The sequence below is a fragment of the Leptonychotes weddellii genome, chromosome 15 (genome assembly GCF_054177405.1).
Source record: "Leptonychotes weddellii isolate Sample4059 chromosome 15, ASM5417740v2, whole genome shotgun sequence".
Lineage (NCBI taxonomy): Eukaryota > Metazoa > Chordata > Mammalia > Carnivora > Phocidae > Leptonychotes > Leptonychotes weddellii.
The window spans coordinates 18,660,813-18,678,256 of record NC_138383.1 but is presented as its reverse complement, the minus strand read 5'-3'; the positions used below and the strand labels follow the sequence as shown (position 1 = coordinate 18,678,256).

Genomic DNA, 17,444 nt, shown 5'->3' with positions numbered 1-17,444 from the left:
TGTCATCCTTTAGGACTCTGGCTCCCACGACATCTCCTCGGCCATTTATGGATGAGAAAATGAAGCTCAGCAAGGCAGAGCCACTGCCCAAGGTCATGGACCTACTTACAGGGCAAGAAAAGGTCACCTGAGACCTTCCCAGGTATGCTGGCCCCACCCAAAGTCCGGCACTGCCTGGACCACCCTCCCAAGGATCACTGACCCTTTGGAGATACAAAATGGCTCCCCAAGCTCTGCCCAGACCTACTTTTTACCATGATCCTAGATGACCCTTGACCTCCAAGTCAACAATAGTTGGTGTCTGCAGACTCCTCCCCCACCCTCAGTTTCTCCCCAGTTCACCCATTGCTCACTAGGGCCCACCTCAGTGGCCACAAGTAGGACACATTCCATATCTGAATCAACAAGCTTTATTGGTCAGGCAGAAGGGTATGGGAAAGGGACTGAAGCCAGGAGCTGAGGCTGCAGGGCCAATGGGGAACTCTGGGGCACTGGCCAGGGGGAGCAGAGTTCTCAGTGGGTGGTCTGGTGGACCTGCTCGCGGGAGGAGATGACCTTGCCATCCTGGACCTCTTCCACAATGGTGCGCACCTGGCGGGTGGTCACGGCTGCAGGAGACAGACCATCGGAGGTGGGCAGGGGCCCAGAGACCCTGGCTCAGCCCCCAGCCCCCTGAGTGGAGTCAGCTCTCTTTCCCACAGCCACTTGCTGTCTACATTTCTGCTCACCTCTCAATATCACATCCAGACATGTGTCCCTCCTGCTCTTGCCACTCCCTCTTCCATCCTATCCCTGTGCCCCTGGATGAGTCTGGCCTCCCAGATGGCTGGTTTGATCCTGACTCACTGTGTCCTTCTGCAAGACTGGGCACTGCCCAACGGAGTCTGTCTCCTGTCTCCCCCACCCCCAGACTGGGATCTCCAGGTATGCATCACCCCCGTTAGACTAGATACCCAGGGCCAGGATCTTATCTTCCCCATCAGACTGAGATCTGGAGGACAAGGACCACGTCCTTTCTCCCATCAGACTAGAGATCCCAGGGACAAGACTGCTTTTGCTCATCTGTAGGGTCTCAAGAACAAAGACCATGAGACTGTTTCCCTAATCTCCCTATCAGAAGAGGGTCTCCAGAGCTAGCACCGTGTGTCCCCATTAGACTAGGATCTCTAGGATAAGGACCATCTCTCTGCCCTGCCCCCTCATCCAATTCCCCTGAGCATCAACCCTGAGCCCTAACAGGTCCTTTCCCCCGCCCCTGCTGAGGATCAACCATCATTTCCTGGAGCTCCTGGGGACCCTCCCCAGCAATACGCAGATGGGTTGCCTGCCCCGTGCACCCCCAACCTCAGCTACCGAGATCCTTACGTTCTTTGGGCTTGTACTGAATCAGGCTGGAAAAAAAAAAAAAAGAGAAGAGATTAGATTTGGGCCTGAGAGCTCCACCCCCACCCCAGACCCCCAGCCCCGGCCCCCGGCCCTGGCCCCCAACTCACTGGGCGTCCTCGCCCTCCAGCAGGCGGCGGTAGGTGGCGATCTCCTGCTCCAGCCGCGTCTTCACATCCAGCAGGATCTTGTATTCCTGGTTCTGCTGCTCCATCTCGCAGCGCAGCTGGGCCAGCTGCTCCTCCACGTTGCCGATCAGCCCCTGGATCTGGGCCAGCTGCATGCAGTAGCGGTTCTCTGTCTCAGCCAGGCTACCCTCCAGGGATGCTTTCTGCAAGGAGGCAGGAGGATCAGGGGTCAGCGAGAGTGGTCAGTGCCCCCTCCAGGGTCCCAGGTGCACCCCGAGCCTGGCAGCCCCCCTACCATGCTGAGCTGGGACTGCAGCTCGATCTCCAAGGCCTGCACAGTGCGCCGGAGCTCGGAGATCTCGCTCTTGCCACTCTGCACCAGTTCGCTGTTGGTGGCCACCTCGCGGTTCAGCTCCTCCGTCTGCAGACAGGATGCAGGATACCGCAGCGTTAGCTTGGGATCCCTTCTCCAAGTCAAACGACCCCATGGCCTCCATATGGTCAGCCCAGGGCCCATTCTGTGCCCAGACAGGCACCTGGGGCTCTCCTCACTCCCCACAACCCCCCTGGACGTGGTCACCTTCCTGACCTCCCCTGAGCCTCTCAGGCCTCCTCCCAAACCTGACTGTGGGAGCAGTGCCTTCTCACCAGCATCCCACTTCCCAAAGCTCAGAAATCTTTGAAATGATGTGAAGCTTTATCTTTAGTTCCTCTAAGTAGAAGGCATTAGAACAGGCAACTTGAGGACCAGCCAGGATATCAACCAGTCCCTTGGTGCCAGTTCCTAACCTCTTAGAGAGGTGGAAGCTCTTGGGGTCTTTACCCTCTGGCTTTATTCCTTTAGTCCTTTACTCTCCACCCACCCCCAGATCCCAGCTTTGGCCAAGCTCCTGGCCTGTTAATGCAATAGGTGATCCTGTGAGGTCCATGTGGCTCACTGAGATAGGGCACCCCAAGATGCCAGGTACTAGGCATCAGTCGGGACTCAGTCCTTGCCCCCTATACCCTGGGAGAGGCCTCTGGCCTGCAGCAGCCCCCACCTTGCTGAAGAACCAGTCCTCGGCATCCTTGCGGTTCTTCTCTGCCATCTTCTCGTACTGGTCACGCATCTCAGACAGGATGCGGCTCAGGTCCACGCCGGGGGCAGCGTCCATCTCCACGTTGATCTCACCACCCATCTGGCCTCGCAGGGCATTCATCTCCTATGGGGGAGGGGGTTATGGGTGTGGGCATTCAGGCCTGTCCCGATCTCTTACTTCCAACCCTTCCCAGGCAAGCTCTCCAGACCCCTCCCAAGGAGCCCTCCTTCGCTCTGCCTATCCTCTGCCCTCTGCCCCTCTTGTTGACTCTTGTTCGTTTGCTCTGTATGGGCTCTGCCCCCACCATCAGTCTGGGGGTTCCCTGAGGAGAGGTTCATGTCACCCCCATTAGACCAAGGGCTCTCCAAAGATAAAATCTAATTCTTAGGCCTGTACCCCTAAAATAGCCCCTCTAATTCCCAAACTTCCACATAGGGTCCAGGTCCAAAGGTTTGACCTGGAACAGAGACCTCCTCACTTATCCCTTGTCCTCATGAGGGAGGCCAGGATGGGCAGAAGAGGTCTCTGTGGACCCTGGGAGGGTCCCCAGAGGCAGGGCAGCAAGGTGGTACATGGAGGAGGCTACCCTGCATGGGGACCAAGGCTCCGCAGACAGGGTAGCCCTGTAAGGCAACCAACCCTGGAGCACCTGCTCTGTGCTCTTCCCACGGTCTCAGCCTTGGTGCAGCCCCAGAGCCCTGCCACCCCCTCCGCAGCCTCTTTGACCTACTGCCCCACTGCCTCACCTCCTCATGGTTCTTCTTCAGGTAGGCCAGCTCTTCCTTGAGGTTCTCAATCTGCATCTCCAGGTCGGCTCTGGCCAAGGTCAGCTCATCCAGCACCCTGCGCAGGCCATTAGTGTCGGCTTCCACGCTCACCCGCAGGGCCTGCTCTGTCTCAAACCTGCAAAAGGAACCAGAGACTTCGTCTTGATGCTAGGACGTGCAGGTCCATGTCCTGGCCAGCACCCGGCCTCTGCCAGGGCTCTAAGAGCTTGGGAGGGTTGATAGGGGGTGGAGAGGGGGGTTGTGGAGTGGAAGCATATTGCAGCCCCATGGCCCTGGGACCACGCAGGGCAAGGCCCCACCCCCACCCAGCTTCCTGCATCTCTCCTCTGCCTCCTGCCTCCCATCCGCCTCCCATCCACCTCCCTGCCTAAGCCCATGACCTTCAGAATCTGCTGCATTTGCCACATGCATGACTAAGAGGTGGACTCCCCCACCCCTAGCTCCTAGCCCTTGCCACAGCAACTGTGGTCCCAGGGTGGGGAGGGGTGCCCCAGTTCCTCCCAGCCCGCTGGCTAGGCTCACTTGGTCCGGAAGTCATCAGCGGCCAGGCGGGCATTGTCAATCTGCAGGAGGATGTTGGCGTTGTCCACAGTGGCCGTGAGGATCTGGGGAGACGTGAAAGTGGTAAGGTCACTGGTAGGGAGTAGCTCAGCCCAGACCAGGGATATGAGATGGAGCTTCCTGCCAGGAGACCAGGATGTGGCTGCCTTCTCCAGGAGGACTCCTTTCCTGCCCAGCCTCTCACTTATACCAGGAGTTAATCGTTGGCAGAGGTGGAGCCAACCTGAGTCTGATGGGCCGAAATTTGCCTTTTCTCCCCCCAGGACCTGCCTCCCCCCAACACGGACCCCTCAACTAGAGCAGGCAACCGGCTGGGGTGCCCAGCTAGGAAGAGAAGAAAGACCGCCGGGGGCAGAAGTTGTCCCAGAATCCCAGACAGAGACGGGGAGGTGAACGACCCCCTCATTTTACAGTTGGGGAGATGGTGCCCAAGAGAATCCTCCAGAAGGGACCCTACAGGACCCCTCACCAAAGAATAGTTCCAAATCAGAAGTCATGACCCCTGCTAGGCCCTAACCCCAGACTCCAGCAAGCAGCTCTGCCCTTGGAGGTTTGCTGAGCCCCATTCTTGAGGGCGCAGTGGGAGGGATGGGGAAGCCACAAAAATCCCTAAATAAGGCACACAGAGGCCTTCCTGAGTTCCCGCCCCCTCTCTCCACCTCCTCCTCCCAGCAGGTGCCATCAGGAATTCACTAGACGCCTCACCCCACCATCCCTCTCTTGCTTCAAGAATAGAGGTACCCACAAATCTGGCCGCCCCATGGGCCCAGCCTCTACGTGCATCCACTCATCTTATCCTACAATTACATGAGGGGGTGGCAACAAGCCCCACGATGAGGAAATTGAGGCTCAAAGGAGCTCCATGAGGCCTACTTGTCCCTGGCCCAGCTGCTGCACCCCAAAAAGAGGAATGTGGACCACACGGTGGCTCCAACGTGGGCTCCCAGAGGCCAAACCAGCCAGAGCCATGCTGTCTTCGGCTCCCTGAGACCCTGTGGCAGCCCTCCCCCCGGGCTGACTCCAGGCCGTGGTCAAGGGCCCGAGATGGGAGAGGAGAAGACATGCTCCCCCCACAGGCCCTGTCCCACCAGCAGGCCCTACCTTGTTCTTCAGGTCCTCGATAGTCTGGTAGTAGGGGCTGTAGTCACGGGCAGGCCCCGGGGCCTGCTTCTGGTACCAGTCGCGGATCTTCACCTCCAGCTCGGTGTTGGCCTCCTCCAGGGCGCGCACCTTGTCCAGGTAGGAGGCCAGGCGGTCGTTGAGGTTCTGCATGGTGGCCTTCTCCCCGCCCCCCAGCAGCCCGTCGACAGCCCCAAAGCCGCCCCCAAAGCCACTGCCAGAGCTGAAGTTGTAGCAGCTGGAATAGCTGCTTCCTCCGAAGCCGCCGCCCAGGCCCCCCGCGGACCCCAGCCTGCAGGAGCCGGTCCCCAGGCCGCCCGACAGCCGGCAGGAGGTGCGGGACAAGCCGCCCCCCAGGCCGGAGGAGCCCTTGATGGAGCTGGAGGAGGTGAACTGGCGGCTGGTGGTGGTCACGGTGGTCATGGTGGCAGCAGCCGGCACGGAGCAGGAGGGCTAGAGAGGAGCGAGGCCCGAGGTGCAAGTTGCAGCTGGCACCCGCCCGCCTCCTTTATAGGCCGCCAGGTGGGCGTAGCGATTACAGCAGGCTTTCTCCTCTGTTTCCATTCCCCTGAGCTTTCATCACCCCTGGCTGCCCGCCAGCTCCCGGGTGGCTGTGGGCCCCCTCCCCTCCCACCATCGGGCCTTTGCTTCACTTCTCCGAACCCTGGTGCTGGGTGTCTGCACGTGAGGCTGCGTGTCTCTGGTCTCAGGCCTGTCACTTGTGAGTCAGGCAGGCCCTCCAGCTATGCTTTCCCATGACCTAATACGGAGAAGAGGAGAGGCAGGACGTCACCGTCACCAGGCCCTCCCAGGCAGCTGCCACCCTAGTCCGGCCCACCTGGCCCCTGTGTCTGGTGGGGAAACCGGTTGGGGAACCAGGCAGCCCCCAGCCTGAGGCCACTCTCCTCCACCACGCACCACACGCAGTCCTGGCCCTGGGCCGGCGGCCGGGGAGGCAGTGAGGACCGAGACCCTGTCCCACCTTGGAAACTGGACCTAAACCCACTGGGCTCACCACACAATACAGTGCCTCTCAGGTTACCACCCCATTTTACAGATAAGGAAACTGGGGCTTAGAGACGGATAGGGCCCCACTGCCCCCACCTAACTGCAGAACGGGGCTGGTGGGGCTACTGCCTCCTTCATCCCCCACTCTGCCCCAGCACCCGGCACTCCCCCGGGGCCCGGCACACTGCCCCCGCCCTCTGCAGAGCCCTGACCCCAGCGAAACACACCAGGAGTTAGGATTCCATCCGCCCAGTTTTCTGACACTGCCCCTATCCCCGAAAACCCCGGTGACCCAGCCTCCGCCTCTAACCTTTCCCCACCACCCTGCTGTAGGGGAGTGTCCTGGGCCAGGGCGGGCAAAGAAGAGTGTGGCTGTAGCTGGAGACCCAGCAGGCTGGGAGGAGAGCATCCTGGTAAAAGGGGACTGGAAAAACGGTGAGGGCCATGTCACCTGCCACCCTCCTTACCCCTCCTGTGCCCGAAGAGGCCTCAGGGTGAGGTGAGGGGCATATACCTAAAGTCCCGGCCACCTGGAAATGCAAAGGACACGGACTAAGGGTCTTCCTGAGAACCCCCAGCCGGTCTCCTCCCCCGAAGCCTCCCCCAGAGGCCCACCCAGGCCCCTGATGGGGCCCCTCAATATGGGCCCTGCATCACCCACAGCCCCACGCTGTCCTGCCCACCACTCCCAGCCTGGCCCTGGGTCGCAGGGTCCCCGCAGGCCTGCTGGATGGAATGTGGTCATGTCTCAGACTGCTGATGGCTTCCACGTCCCGGACAGGCCCAGAGAGCCCCTGCCAGCCCCTGAGAGAGGTCCCCCCACAGCCCAGCCGCTGCCAAGCCACCAAAGCAAACAGGACGCCCCCCACACTCACACACAGAGTGGCCACCCCGCCCCCCATACACCCCGAGTGGGGCCGAGCTGGTTTCCGGGGCTGGCTCAGCCCCTGCCACCCCCTCTCGTCCATCAGCACCTTGGACCACACCTTGGGAAAAACCCCTGCCCGGCCCCCCTCCCTCTGATCTTGAACCCAGACCTGCCCCAGGCTGAGGCAGGGAGTTCCCTGTAACAGGCATGGCTCCCCAGAAAGTCCGCGGGGCCCTCCTAGGGACCAGCCCATGGGTACCCACAGGGACCCACGGGGTGATTCTTAGAAACTTTCCCAGCTTGATGGGCTGTCCCATCCCTCTGCCCTCACTCTGCTGCCTTCTCTCTGGCCCTCCTGGGAGCCCCAGGCCTGGAGGAGGTGGGCAGAACAGATTGGCAGGTGACAAGGGGCGTCCAACCACTCCACAAACCATCCTCCCTCCCCAGTCCCTCAGCACACACTGCCCTACGCCAATGACCAGACCAGATCACACGAGGCATTGAACGTCAGGCAGAGCTTTAATAGCAGTCACTGGGGCAATTCCAGGAGGCCCCCTCGGGGAGGGGCTGCAGAAAGCAGATACAGAAAGGCAATTGCATTTGGGTGGTGGCCCAGATGGGCACTCGGGGTGCGGAAGTAGCATGCTGGGAGCCCGAGGCGATGGATACCCCATGTCACAGGTGGAAAGGGGCCTTAGTGGGTGGAGCGGTGGACCTGCTCTCGGGAGGAGAACACCTTGCCGTCCTGGACTTCTTCCATTATGGTGCGCACCTGGCGGGTGGTCACTGTGGCTGTGGGCCATAGAGAAGGGAACACAGGGAACCTCAGGCCCGAGCCCCTCCCCCAGTCTCCCGCATAGAAGGGTCCTCGGCATCTCCCCACTCCCTCCAGGCCAGATTGGGCAGGCTCTTACCTTCCCGGGTGGGCTGTGAGATCAGGGAAGAGGAGTACTGGGTGGCCAGGCTGCAGAGGGAGAGGGGGGCCTGTCAGGGCAGGGGTGCCGGCACAGAGCCCAGCCCCCTGAAGGAGGTGCAGCTGGGGAGGTGTGGAGCAAGGGGAGAGAGGTCCCGGCAAACCAGAGAGAAATCACAGCTGAGAATACACAGAAAAGATTAGCAACCACAAGGGTCAAAGGGCACAGGACTCGTAGGCAGGACAAAAGAGAGGGGACACCCCAAAAGAGGACCCAGGGACATTTCGTGGCTAACCACAGAGTTACAAGGAGAAGCTGAGCAAGAAGTTTTTCCATATCCCAAAGGGCCCAACAAATAGACTCTATTAAAGCTTGAGAGACTGTGGTTAGACTATAGGTGGACCTCACTATCACCAGGAAGCAAAAAGCTGGAATGCGTGACTTAGCGCGGAGGCTCCAGGACATTCTCAGCCACTTCACAGTAGGGCCCTGATCTACCCTCCCAGCTCCAAACCAGACCACCACCCACCCTGCTCTTTCTCCCATGCCGGGTAATGGCATCACCAACCACACAGTCATCAGAACCAGAAACCCAGGGTCATCGTCCTCCACTCCTGCGTGTGGTCACTCACCACGTATTGCATCGCGCCAGCGAGCCATGCTCGCCCCCACATTCAGGCAACCAGCCCTGCTGTTTTTAACTACAACACATCCTCTTCACACATCGCCTTCCTCTCCCTGCCTTCCACCGCCGCCTTGCAGTGGGGTTGCTCTGGCCGGACTCCCCGCTCCAGCCTCCTGGCAGGTCTCCCTAACCCCATCGGGGCCCCTCTGATGCATTTCTCCCTATGTAGCCGGAGTGAATATTCTAAGACATCTTGATGATAGTACCACTCCTCTGCAAAATCCCTCCATGGCTCCCCACTTCCCCACACGACCTAGTCCAGATGCTTTCATTTAGTCTTCAATGCTCCTCAACAGTGGGACCCCAGCCAGCATTCTCGGTTTCACCTCCTGCAAACCTCTGCGCCTCCTGGCCTTTGCCAGGGCTGTCCCCTCCGCACAAATGTCCCTGCCTGGATGCAGCGGCCCCCACCAAAGCAAGCGCGTGCCCCAGGGCCCCCCCCGCCCCCCCCCCTCACTGGGCGTCCTCGCCCTCCAGCAGGCGGCAGTAGATGGCGATCTCCTGCTCCAGCCGCATCTTCATGTCCAGCAGCACCTGGTACTCCTGGTTCTGGCGCTCCATGTCACAGCGCAGCTCACACAGCTGCTGCTCGATGCTGCCGATGAGCCCCTGCAACTGGGCCAGCTGGGCCCCGTAGCGGGCCTCGGTCTCCGCCAGGCTGCCCTCCAGCGAGGCTTTCTGTGGGCCAAAGTAGAGGTGGCCAGGTGAGACCAAGTGCAACCCTTCTCCAGGGCGAGGGCCCAGAAGGGGGACCCCCTGTGTGGGGTTGTGGGTGCGGCCAGCGCCCCGGGGCAGTAACGGGGGCAGAGAGGGGCCCATGTTGCTGAGTGTGAAGGGACAGGCTGGGTGGGGAATTCAGGTTCTCCGAGTGGAAGTCTGCGAGGCTGGGCCCACCCTGGGGTGACGTGTACAAGCCAGGGAGGGGGTCAGGGGCCCTACCATGCTGAGCTGGGACTGCAGCTCAATCTCCAGATTCTGCACAGAGCGGCGGAGCTCCGTGATCTCCGTCTGGCTGCTCTGCAGGGCCTCGGTGTTGGTGGCCACCTCCCGGTTCAGCTCCTCCGTCTGAAAGGCAGGGCGGGTGACGGGGGCTGGAGAAGGCTTGCAGAGGTGAAGCAGAGGACAGGGTCCACCCCCGAGCCCTGACCTCCCAGACCCACTCACCCACCCCCCCACCTCTCCCAGGCCTCTGTGGGGCTGCAGACACACCTGCACACAGACACCCTCTGTGCCCACCTGGCACTTAGCAGATGCACCTTGCTTTGCATTCGATACTCCTACTGGGCACTGCTCAAAGACAGGAACTAGATTTTATTCTTTGTGCCTGTTACTGTCCTGGGCGCTGTAGCTGCTCAGTGTGTGTCTACTACGGGCATGAGTTATTCATCCAAACGCACACACACCTACAAATGTGCTGGGAGAAGTCCTAGACAGGGATGACAAGATCTGGATCCGTTCCCAAGCCACCGTGTGGCTTGTGTGAGCTTGAGGCCTCTCTGAGCCTCCCATTCTGCATCTAGACATGAGCAGTGGGTCCAACTGGTTTCCAAAGTTCCTTCCAGCTGGGACAGCCTGTGGATCTACAAGTTTTCCAGCCCGTACCCGACACCCAGCACACGTATGCACACGTGTGCACACTTGCTCACACACGCCCACCCACCTTGCTGAAGAACCAGTCCTCTGCGTCCTTGCGGTTCTTCTCCGCCATCTTCTCATACGGGTCACGCATCTCGTTCAGGATGCGGCTCAGGTCCACACCGGGGGCGGCATCCATCTCCACAATGACGTCCCCGCCAGTCTGACCCCGCAGGGCATTCATTTCCTGGGCAAGAGGAGAGCAGGAGCTCAACCAGGGCCGTTCCAGAGAGAGCCCGGGGCCTACTTTCTCTGCCTCCGGGAGACAGGTACAGATGGCAGACAGACGGACACAGACAGCCCAATGGTTCCTCCCCTTGAAGACAGAGGCAGATGTGACTTGTCTCAAACACGCAGGGCTGTGAATATGGACCATCTCCCCCAACACGCACTCGGGGATGGACTTTACCCAGTTCCGATGTGTGCTGGGTAAGGAGAGATGCTAACTCCCCAACACGTCAGGGGATAAGCCAGGACAGCCTCGCTCACCGCCCTGACTGCCTGCCTTACCCCCACCACCAACCACACAGTGCGGGCACAGAGAAAGCAGCCCCATGTTGGTATCAGCGCGAAGCCAGCCCTCATTAGGAAATGTTACTCTGCTGGGGGGATGCAATCCCTATGACCAGCCTCAAAGCCAAGCGGAAACACTCTCTGGGCTCCCCTAGCGCAGGCCAGCCCAGAGGTCAGCTGAGAAGGAAGCAGCGGGTTAATCAGTCCTCCTACAGGGTCTGGGATCCCCATCCTTGGGTTGAGCCTTAAGGTCCCTATGACCCCAAGACTCTCTGAAAAAGGGAGCTGGGAGAGGTGGCAAAGTGGTGGCGTCAGACTTGGGTGTGGATACGGGTCAGATAGACCTGTGTGGCTTTGGATAAATCCTTTAACCTCTCTGAGCTTGTTTCTTTACCAGTAAAAGGAGGAAAGAGCACCCTACCCCCAGCACCACTGTGGGTATCAGCTGGGATAATTGCCATGAATCACTTGTAATGTGCTGAGCAGATTCTGGTTGTTGTTATGACTATCACTATTACAATTAATTGAAGTAATTAGCATACATGGTCTTAGGCTGATTTGCTCATTAGATAATTAACTGCCACCACTCAATAGACTGTGCCTTGAGGGACAAGGGCAGTATCTTTGCAGGGAGAGGGCCCTCCAGGCTTCATGCAGGGCCCTCCGAGGGTCTCCCAGGGTCAGGGCCAGGAACCCACCAGAGATGGGCGCTGGACTGAGGACGTGGCCCTTGCCCAGGAGGATTTGGGGGCCCCGGCCTTGCTCCTTGTAGGAGTTTGTCCCGCATTCCCCAGGGCCCGCCTCACCTCCTCGTGGTTCTTCTTCAGGTAGGCCAGCTCCTCCTTCAGGCTCTCGATCTGCATCTCCAGGTCAGTCTTGGCCAGGGTCAGCTCGTCCAGCACCCGGCGCAGGCCGTTGGTGTCGGCCTCCACGCTCATGCGCAGGGTCAGCTCCGTCTCGTACCTGAGAGGGGTGGAGGCATGAGCCAAGGAGCGCCCCGGGACAGCCCCTTGGACACACAGAGAGCTCTGGCATGCTGCGCCCGACCCACCGCCAGCCCCCGGGGGGCAGCCCCGAAGCCCAGACTCATTTGGTGCGGAAGTCATCGGCTGCCAGGCGGGCATTGTCAATCTGCAGCACCAAGCTGGCGTTGTCGATGGTAGCCGCCAGGATCTGGGGGGCATAGTGGGCTAGGTGAGCAAGCATCGTGGGAAGGCCCTGCAACACCCTCCTTGCAGCCCTTTGGAGAATGGGCCAAATAGAGGAGATCTCCCCCTCTGTGCACCCTGCCGGGGGGGCTCCCAAAATAGTGGGAGCACAATGCCCAGGCACAGGTAGCCATGAGGCCAGGAGAGAGACCCATGCGATATTCACCCCTCTCCTGCCCAAGCTGCATGGACTCACTGTCTCCTCCCCAACTAAACTGACCTCTAGTCTCAGTTGCCACCTCCTCCAGGAAGCCCTCCTTGACTCCCCGTCTGGGTCCCTCCTTCCGGTCACACCTCCTTCCCTGCCCATCTCTTTCACGGCACTTCTCCCAACTGTGATTTTTCCATGATTTCTTCGGTTATTTCCTCCAATGGACTCTGCACTCCAGGGGGACAAGGCCTCATCCGTGACCATTCTCTTCGGAATCCCTAGCCCTGGGCAAAGTAGCTGGCCCACAGTCAGCCCCCAGGAAACATTAGTTTAATTAAGAAACCAATTAATTAATTAATAAGATTATGACCAGCCCCACCTGAAACCTGGAGCAAAGTTTTCTTTCACCACAGGGTCATCTGAGAGGTTTAAACGAGAACAGGGAAGGGGCTCTGGAGGGAGCAGAGGGCCGGTTATTATGACTACTGCTGTCATTGTGTGAGAAATGCCAAGAGGCTCCACTAAAGAGCCGTTGGGCGGCGGGGAGGGGGGAGGGGAGAGGGAGGCCCCTAAATGCTGCCCAGAGGGAGGAGAGAGGAGATCTCAGTGGAGGTGGCAGATGCGCTAGGAAGAATCAGGACATTTTTAAGGCTCCGGGCTGACGTGCAGAAAGAAGTAAGAGGAGGCAGCCCCAGCAGGCAAAAGTCGCCCCAATAGCCTCATTCTGGGCATCTGAGCCCCCTTGACCTCGGTCAGGTCCTGTTTCCAGAGCGAGCCCAAGGGCCAGTTTGTTACCCATCCCTGGCCTCAGTGGCCTACAGACCTGCCTCCCACCCACTTCCCTGCTCAGGAGGCTGATTGGGCCTAGCAGGGGCCCTTGTGAAAACCCCCACGCATGCGGTGACTCAGAGGGGCAGAGGCCTGATGCTCCGTGCACTGGGGGTTGGTGGTGAGCAGCTGGTTGACCCCAAAGCTCGGAACGCTGACTCACCAGGGCTCCCCTGGGTTCCCCACTGCTCAGACCAAGCCTGGTATCTGATCTGGCACTCCCGGGAGCTCTGCTTCCAGGGGGCAATTGCAGGAATTCCCTTCCTGGCTGAGGTCCCGGGCAGGAGCAGGCAAAGCCCCTCACAGAGCAGCACCAGACCTGGTTCCTCCACCAGGAAAGAGCAGGCCCCAGCCTGGCCTCCCCTAAACATCTCCACATTTCTTCGAACGTTCACCTGCCTCTGGGGGCTACGGCACCAGAGGACCCTCTAAGGGCAAGGCTTGTGCAGAAGACCCAGATGCCACGTTCACAGAATGCCAAGGCCCTGTGCTTAGAGGTCATGAGCATGTGGGTGCATGTTGTGTTCTTCGGACTAACTGAGAGAAATGCCTTCCCGTGGAAGCTTCCAGTCTGAGTAGGAAGACATAGCTCCTTCCCTCAGGGACCCCCAGAGTGACCATTATGGAGAGAGTGAGGAGGACCCACAATGAAACCACTGGCGAGAATATGCCAGACTGTGAAATCAGCGCAGTGAACAGGGCATAGACTGAGCCACAAAGTGTTGAAGGGACCCCAAGATCTGGGGATAAAAGGCAAGTGCTACCCATTCAGGAGGGCTGCCTGGAGGAGGTGAGACAGGCAGAGAGCCAGAATGGAATAGTAAGAAGGAGATATCCAGCCCCCTCAGCCACGCCAAACTCACCCACCTCTGTGCCTTAGCCCACGCTGTTCTCTGTACCGGGATTGCCCTCTGCGGCCTTCAAGGTTCTGAAGCCTCCCCACCCACTCCTCCATCACTCACCCCAAATACACCCCCCCCACACAAAGGGAGAACTCCAGTCTCCCTGCATATGGGATGCTCTCCACGCCTGGGACCTGGGACTGGCACAGGACTGGGTTCCCCAGCGAGTGAGAGAAGAGTGACAGAATGAATGAACAAATGAATGATGGAGACCCAGGGCAGAGAAGAAATGTTCCAAAAGGTTCAAAGTTGGGAGGGATCCCAACTCTGAAGCAGATACTAAGGACAGAGGGCAGAGGGCAGGGAGCTGCCTGACCCACACACCTTGTCCCGCAGCTCCTCGATGGTCTTGAAGAAGTGGCTGTGGTCGCGGGCGGGCCCGGGCCCCTGCTTCTGGTACCAGTCATGTATCTTCACCTCCAGGTCGGCGTTGGCCTCCTCCAGGGCGCACACCTTGCCCAGGTAGGAGGCCAGGCGGTCGTTGAGGTTCTGCATGGTCTCCTTCTCGCTGCCCCCCAGCAGGGCGTCCGAGGCGCCAAAGCCGGAGCCGAAGCCCACGCCGAAACTGGAGCCGAAGCCCTCACCCAGGCTCCAGGTGTAGCCCCCGCCGAGAAGCGGGACGAGGCGACCGACATGTTGCCACAGCTGCCGCCTCCCAGGAGGCTGGGGGCCCGGCAGGCGCCCCCAACACGAATGGAGGACATCCGAGAGAAGCCCCCACAGGGCACACACAGGCCCTTGACGGAGCCGGAGGCGGAGAACTGGCGGATGCTGGTGGTGGGGGCAGCCATGATGTCCACAGGTCAGGAGCAGGGTCTGGTCTGGACAGAGACCCCAGGCAGCTCTTTATAGCCAGGCTAAAGGGGGGCTCGGCCCCCGGCCCTTGAAGTCAGAGCCAAAACCCCAGCCACGTAATTTGCTTCTATACCAGCTGCCCAGGGCCTGGGGCTCAGGCCGGACATGCCGAGTGCATCCCCGGGGGCCCCCTCCCCTGCCTGTTCCTGGCCTGGGCAGGTGGCCCCTTAGCAGCCCACTGTCCGCTCAGAAACAAAGGTGGTGTTGGAGCCACAGCCCCGGGGTAGGGTGAACCTCCGTGCTCAGCCACAATTAGGCAGCTGAGCTCATTCCTGAGGTCAGTCCGGAGAACCCAGCCCTGGGAGCCAGACGGGGCCTGGAACAAGGCTCCACAGGCCTGGAGCCCAGAGGCTGGTCTGACCCCCCAACAAGCATGCCTGGGCCCCAGGGACAGGGTGGAGAGATTCGGAGTGACACCCTCTCCCAGGTAGAATGTGGCCCTGAGAGAGCACCCCCAGGCCGAGAGGGGGTGGGGGAAATCCACCTCTACCCCCCAGCTGATGAGTCCACATCTGTGGGAGGGGACACAGCCCCTGGCCTGGGGGATCGGGATCTGAGGGCAATGGACACTGCTGCTGGCCTGAGGGAGCTCTGGATCCAAGCCTTACAGGAAGTCAGTTCACAAGCCTCAGTTTCCTCATTTGTAAAATGGGGGTAATTCCTGCCTCCCGTGGTCTTTGAGGGAACCTGGAGAGGTGGGGGCATCTGGGAAGCTGGGGTCAGGGGTCTGAGACCAGAGGGGAAAGAATGAAGCAGAGAAGGAAAGCCGCTCTCCAGGGGCCCCCTGGAGGAGGCGAAGAGGGGTCCGTGCAGCGCGGTACCTCGGCTGGCCTGCTGCGCCCCGGGGAAGGGCCGCCCCAGCGAGGGAGCTGCGCCCCCCCCACCCTGGCAACCGGCACCCGCCCGCGCCCAACAAGAGATTCCAGCCTAATCTCCTGGCGCTGGCACCAGGCCTGTCTGAACGGGGAGCTTCCAGGGGTGGCCGGGGCCTGAGGGACAGCAGGGGAGGGCGAACCTGCCTCCTGTGCGGGTGGCCTAGGCCCTCAGCCCACACACGGGGACAGGGAGGGACGGAGGCTTTCCGGGCGGGCCTGAGCACTTATGCCAAGGCTAGCCCGCGAGAAGGCCTTCCTGCTTAGAAAGTGGGGGGCCGGGGCGCCTGGGTGGCTCAGTTGGTTAAGCGACTGCCTTCGGCTCGGGTCATGATCCCGGGGTCCTGGGATCGAGCCCCGCGTCGGGCTCCCCGCTCTCCCTGCTTCTCCCTCTCCCACTCCCCCTGCTTGTGTTCCCTCTCACGCTGTCTCTCTCTCTCTCTCTCTCTCCCTGTCAATTAAATAAATAAATAAAATCTTTAAAAAAAAAAAAAAAAGAAAGTGGGGGGCCTCTCAGGCGAAGATGTCTCCTCGCTTGGGAAGTGGGGACAGCGCAAACTATCTGGGAGAGAGGGGATGAACCCCAACCTAACCCTGCTCCAGCCCTGCCTGTGAATTCTGGGGGTCCCCAGGGTTGCTAGGGTGGGAGGATGGAGAGGGGGCTCGAAGCCAAGGTGAGGGAGCAAGGTCAGACCACCAGGGTTCTCTCATGAGGTGAGACATCAGGGAGGACTTCCTGGCCATCCGGGATGGTCTCCGGGGAGGACCCGGGGTCACCAGAGTGGGCCAGAGACAGGCCGTGTACCAGCTTATCAGCCTGTCACAGAACAGCACCCAGTGCACACCCTCCCCATCCCTGCTGGAGCCACACTCCCGGGGACCCCTCCCCCAAGAGCTGACTGACCTGCTCCCCTGAGGCAGGCCTCACTGGGTGTCTGCCTTCCACACTGAACCTGGAGCACAGCCACGGGCACCACGGTGCCTCTTCCTAGAGCCCAGAGCTCAGGCCTCACCCTACCTCCAAAGCTCCCAGACCTTAGTCTTGAGCCCCAGTTTCAGGAAGCTTCCTTCCTCCCTCCAAAATCACCAAGGCCTCACCTACCATCACCACCATCTATCTGGCCCCCCTCAAGCTCCCTCCCCCCGACGTCAGACTGCATGCCACGGTCTGGGCTTGTTCTCCCACAATGGCGACTCCCAGGCCCTTTGTCTCTGCTCTTTGGAGAGAGATCCCCGAGGGCACCCCAACCCAGAAAGGCCTCCCATGCTGAGTGAAAGGGCAGAGTTAGACCCCAGAAGGCCTCCTTGGCCCTCTAGAGCGCATGACTATATCTGGCCTAAGAAGACCTGGATATTCCTCCTACACAGTTCAGGGACAGCCCTCACCACGTCTTCCCAGCAGTGTGGAGAGGAAACTGAGGCACACGGCACTTGAGTGGCGAGCAGGCAGGTGAGGCGGCTGGGCTTTAACAGCAGAGCCAGGGCCCCAGCAGCTCCCACTCTCCCTGCAAAGAGGGGGGAAGGTCTGACAGGAGCCCGCCGGAGGGCTGCACAGAGGTCCTCTCAGCCATGACACCTCCTGCCCGGGCTTGTCCTCCACCACCGGCAGGGAGAGGCCCCTGGCAGCCAAGCACCAGACCCACAGCCCCCGCAATCGTCAGCTGCTTGGCCCACACGGAGGATGAGAAGGAAAGGAGGAAGAGCTCCAGCCCCAGACGCTGCTGAGAGTTGAGCACAGTGGTGGAGGGAACCAGAGGAGGAAGCTAGGGCGTGGCTGGGATAACCCCCAGAATCCCCCAGAGTGCCTTCATGCCAGCCAAGACTTGGCTAACCCCAGAGACAGGCCTTGCCTCAGATTTGAGCAGAACCAGGGTGTGGGGAGAGGATTCTGTGATGTTGATGGAAGCCTCAGAGTGTAGAGTAACCTGGGGGCCCTGGTATACAGTT

The 17,444-nt window shown here is 60.2% G+C and overlaps 3 protein-coding genes across 3 annotated transcripts in view; 1 reads left to right on the top strand and 2 right to left on the bottom strand.

Moving 5' to 3' along the window:
* Positions 1–406: 406 nt before the first annotated feature.
* Positions 407–5,609, bottom strand: LOC102746529 (keratin, type I cytoskeletal 17). Its single transcript, XM_006746902.2, has 8 exons — positions 5,041–5,609; positions 3,901–3,983; positions 3,337–3,493; positions 2,552–2,713; positions 1,807–1,932; positions 1,494–1,714; positions 1,366–1,391; positions 407–608 (listed from the first exon to the last, which is right to left on the bottom strand). Exons 1-8 carry the CDS (start codon positions 5,479–5,481, stop codon positions 514–516), a joined length of 1,311 nt encoding a protein of 436 aa, XP_006746965.1. The 5' UTR covers positions 5,482–5,609; the 3' UTR covers positions 407–513.
* Positions 5,610–7,628: 2,019 nt separating this feature from the next.
* LOC102746826 (keratin, type I cytoskeletal 42) lies at positions 7,629–14,405 on the bottom strand. The gene is made up of 9 exons (XM_081804147.1): positions 14,362–14,405; positions 14,095–14,326; positions 11,772–11,854; positions 11,488–11,644; positions 10,194–10,355; positions 9,473–9,598; positions 8,991–9,211; positions 7,849–7,898; positions 7,629–7,726 (listed from the first exon to the last, which is right to left on the bottom strand). The coding sequence occupies exons 1-9, from the start codon at positions 14,403–14,405 to the stop codon at positions 7,629–7,631; spliced, it is 1,173 nt and encodes a 390-aa protein (XP_081660273.1).
* The window catches only part of KRT14 (keratin 14), a 31,620-nt gene continuing 28,579 nt past the window's right edge, over positions 14,404–17,444 (top strand). The window contains exon 1 of the mRNA XM_006746888.3: positions 14,404–14,572. Within this exon, the coding sequence (XP_006746951.2) occupies positions 14,404–14,572 (169 nt within the window). The remainder of the gene's footprint in view (positions 14,573–17,444) is intronic.

Bases quoted from the DNA above. Each gene is read 5' to 3' on its own strand.
- LOC102746529 (XM_006746902.2), bottom strand. From the start codon at position 5,481: ATGACCACCGTGACCACCACCAGCCGCCAGTTCACCTCCTCCAGCTCC. The intron at 1,933-2,551 runs GTGGGGGCTGCT...TCCTGTCTGCAG, and splicing joins AGGACTGGTTCTTCAGCAAG to ACGGAGGAGCTGAACCGCGA. The intron at 609-1,365 runs GTAAGGATCTCG...TGTCTCCTGCAG, and splicing joins TCAGTACAAGCCCAAAGAAC to CCGTGACCACCCGCCAGGTG.
- LOC102746826 (XM_081804147.1), bottom strand. From the start codon at position 14,405: ATGTCGGTCGCCTCGTCCCGCTTCTCGGCGGGGGCTACACCTGG. The intron at 14,327-14,361 runs AGCCTGGGTGAG...CAGTTTCGGCGT, and splicing joins TCGGCGGGGGCTACACCTGG to GGGCTTCGGCTCCGGCTTTG. The intron at 9,212-9,472 runs GTAGGGCCCCTG...TTTGGCCCACAG, and splicing joins TGCAGTCCCAGCTCAGCATG to AAAGCCTCGCTGGAGGGCAG.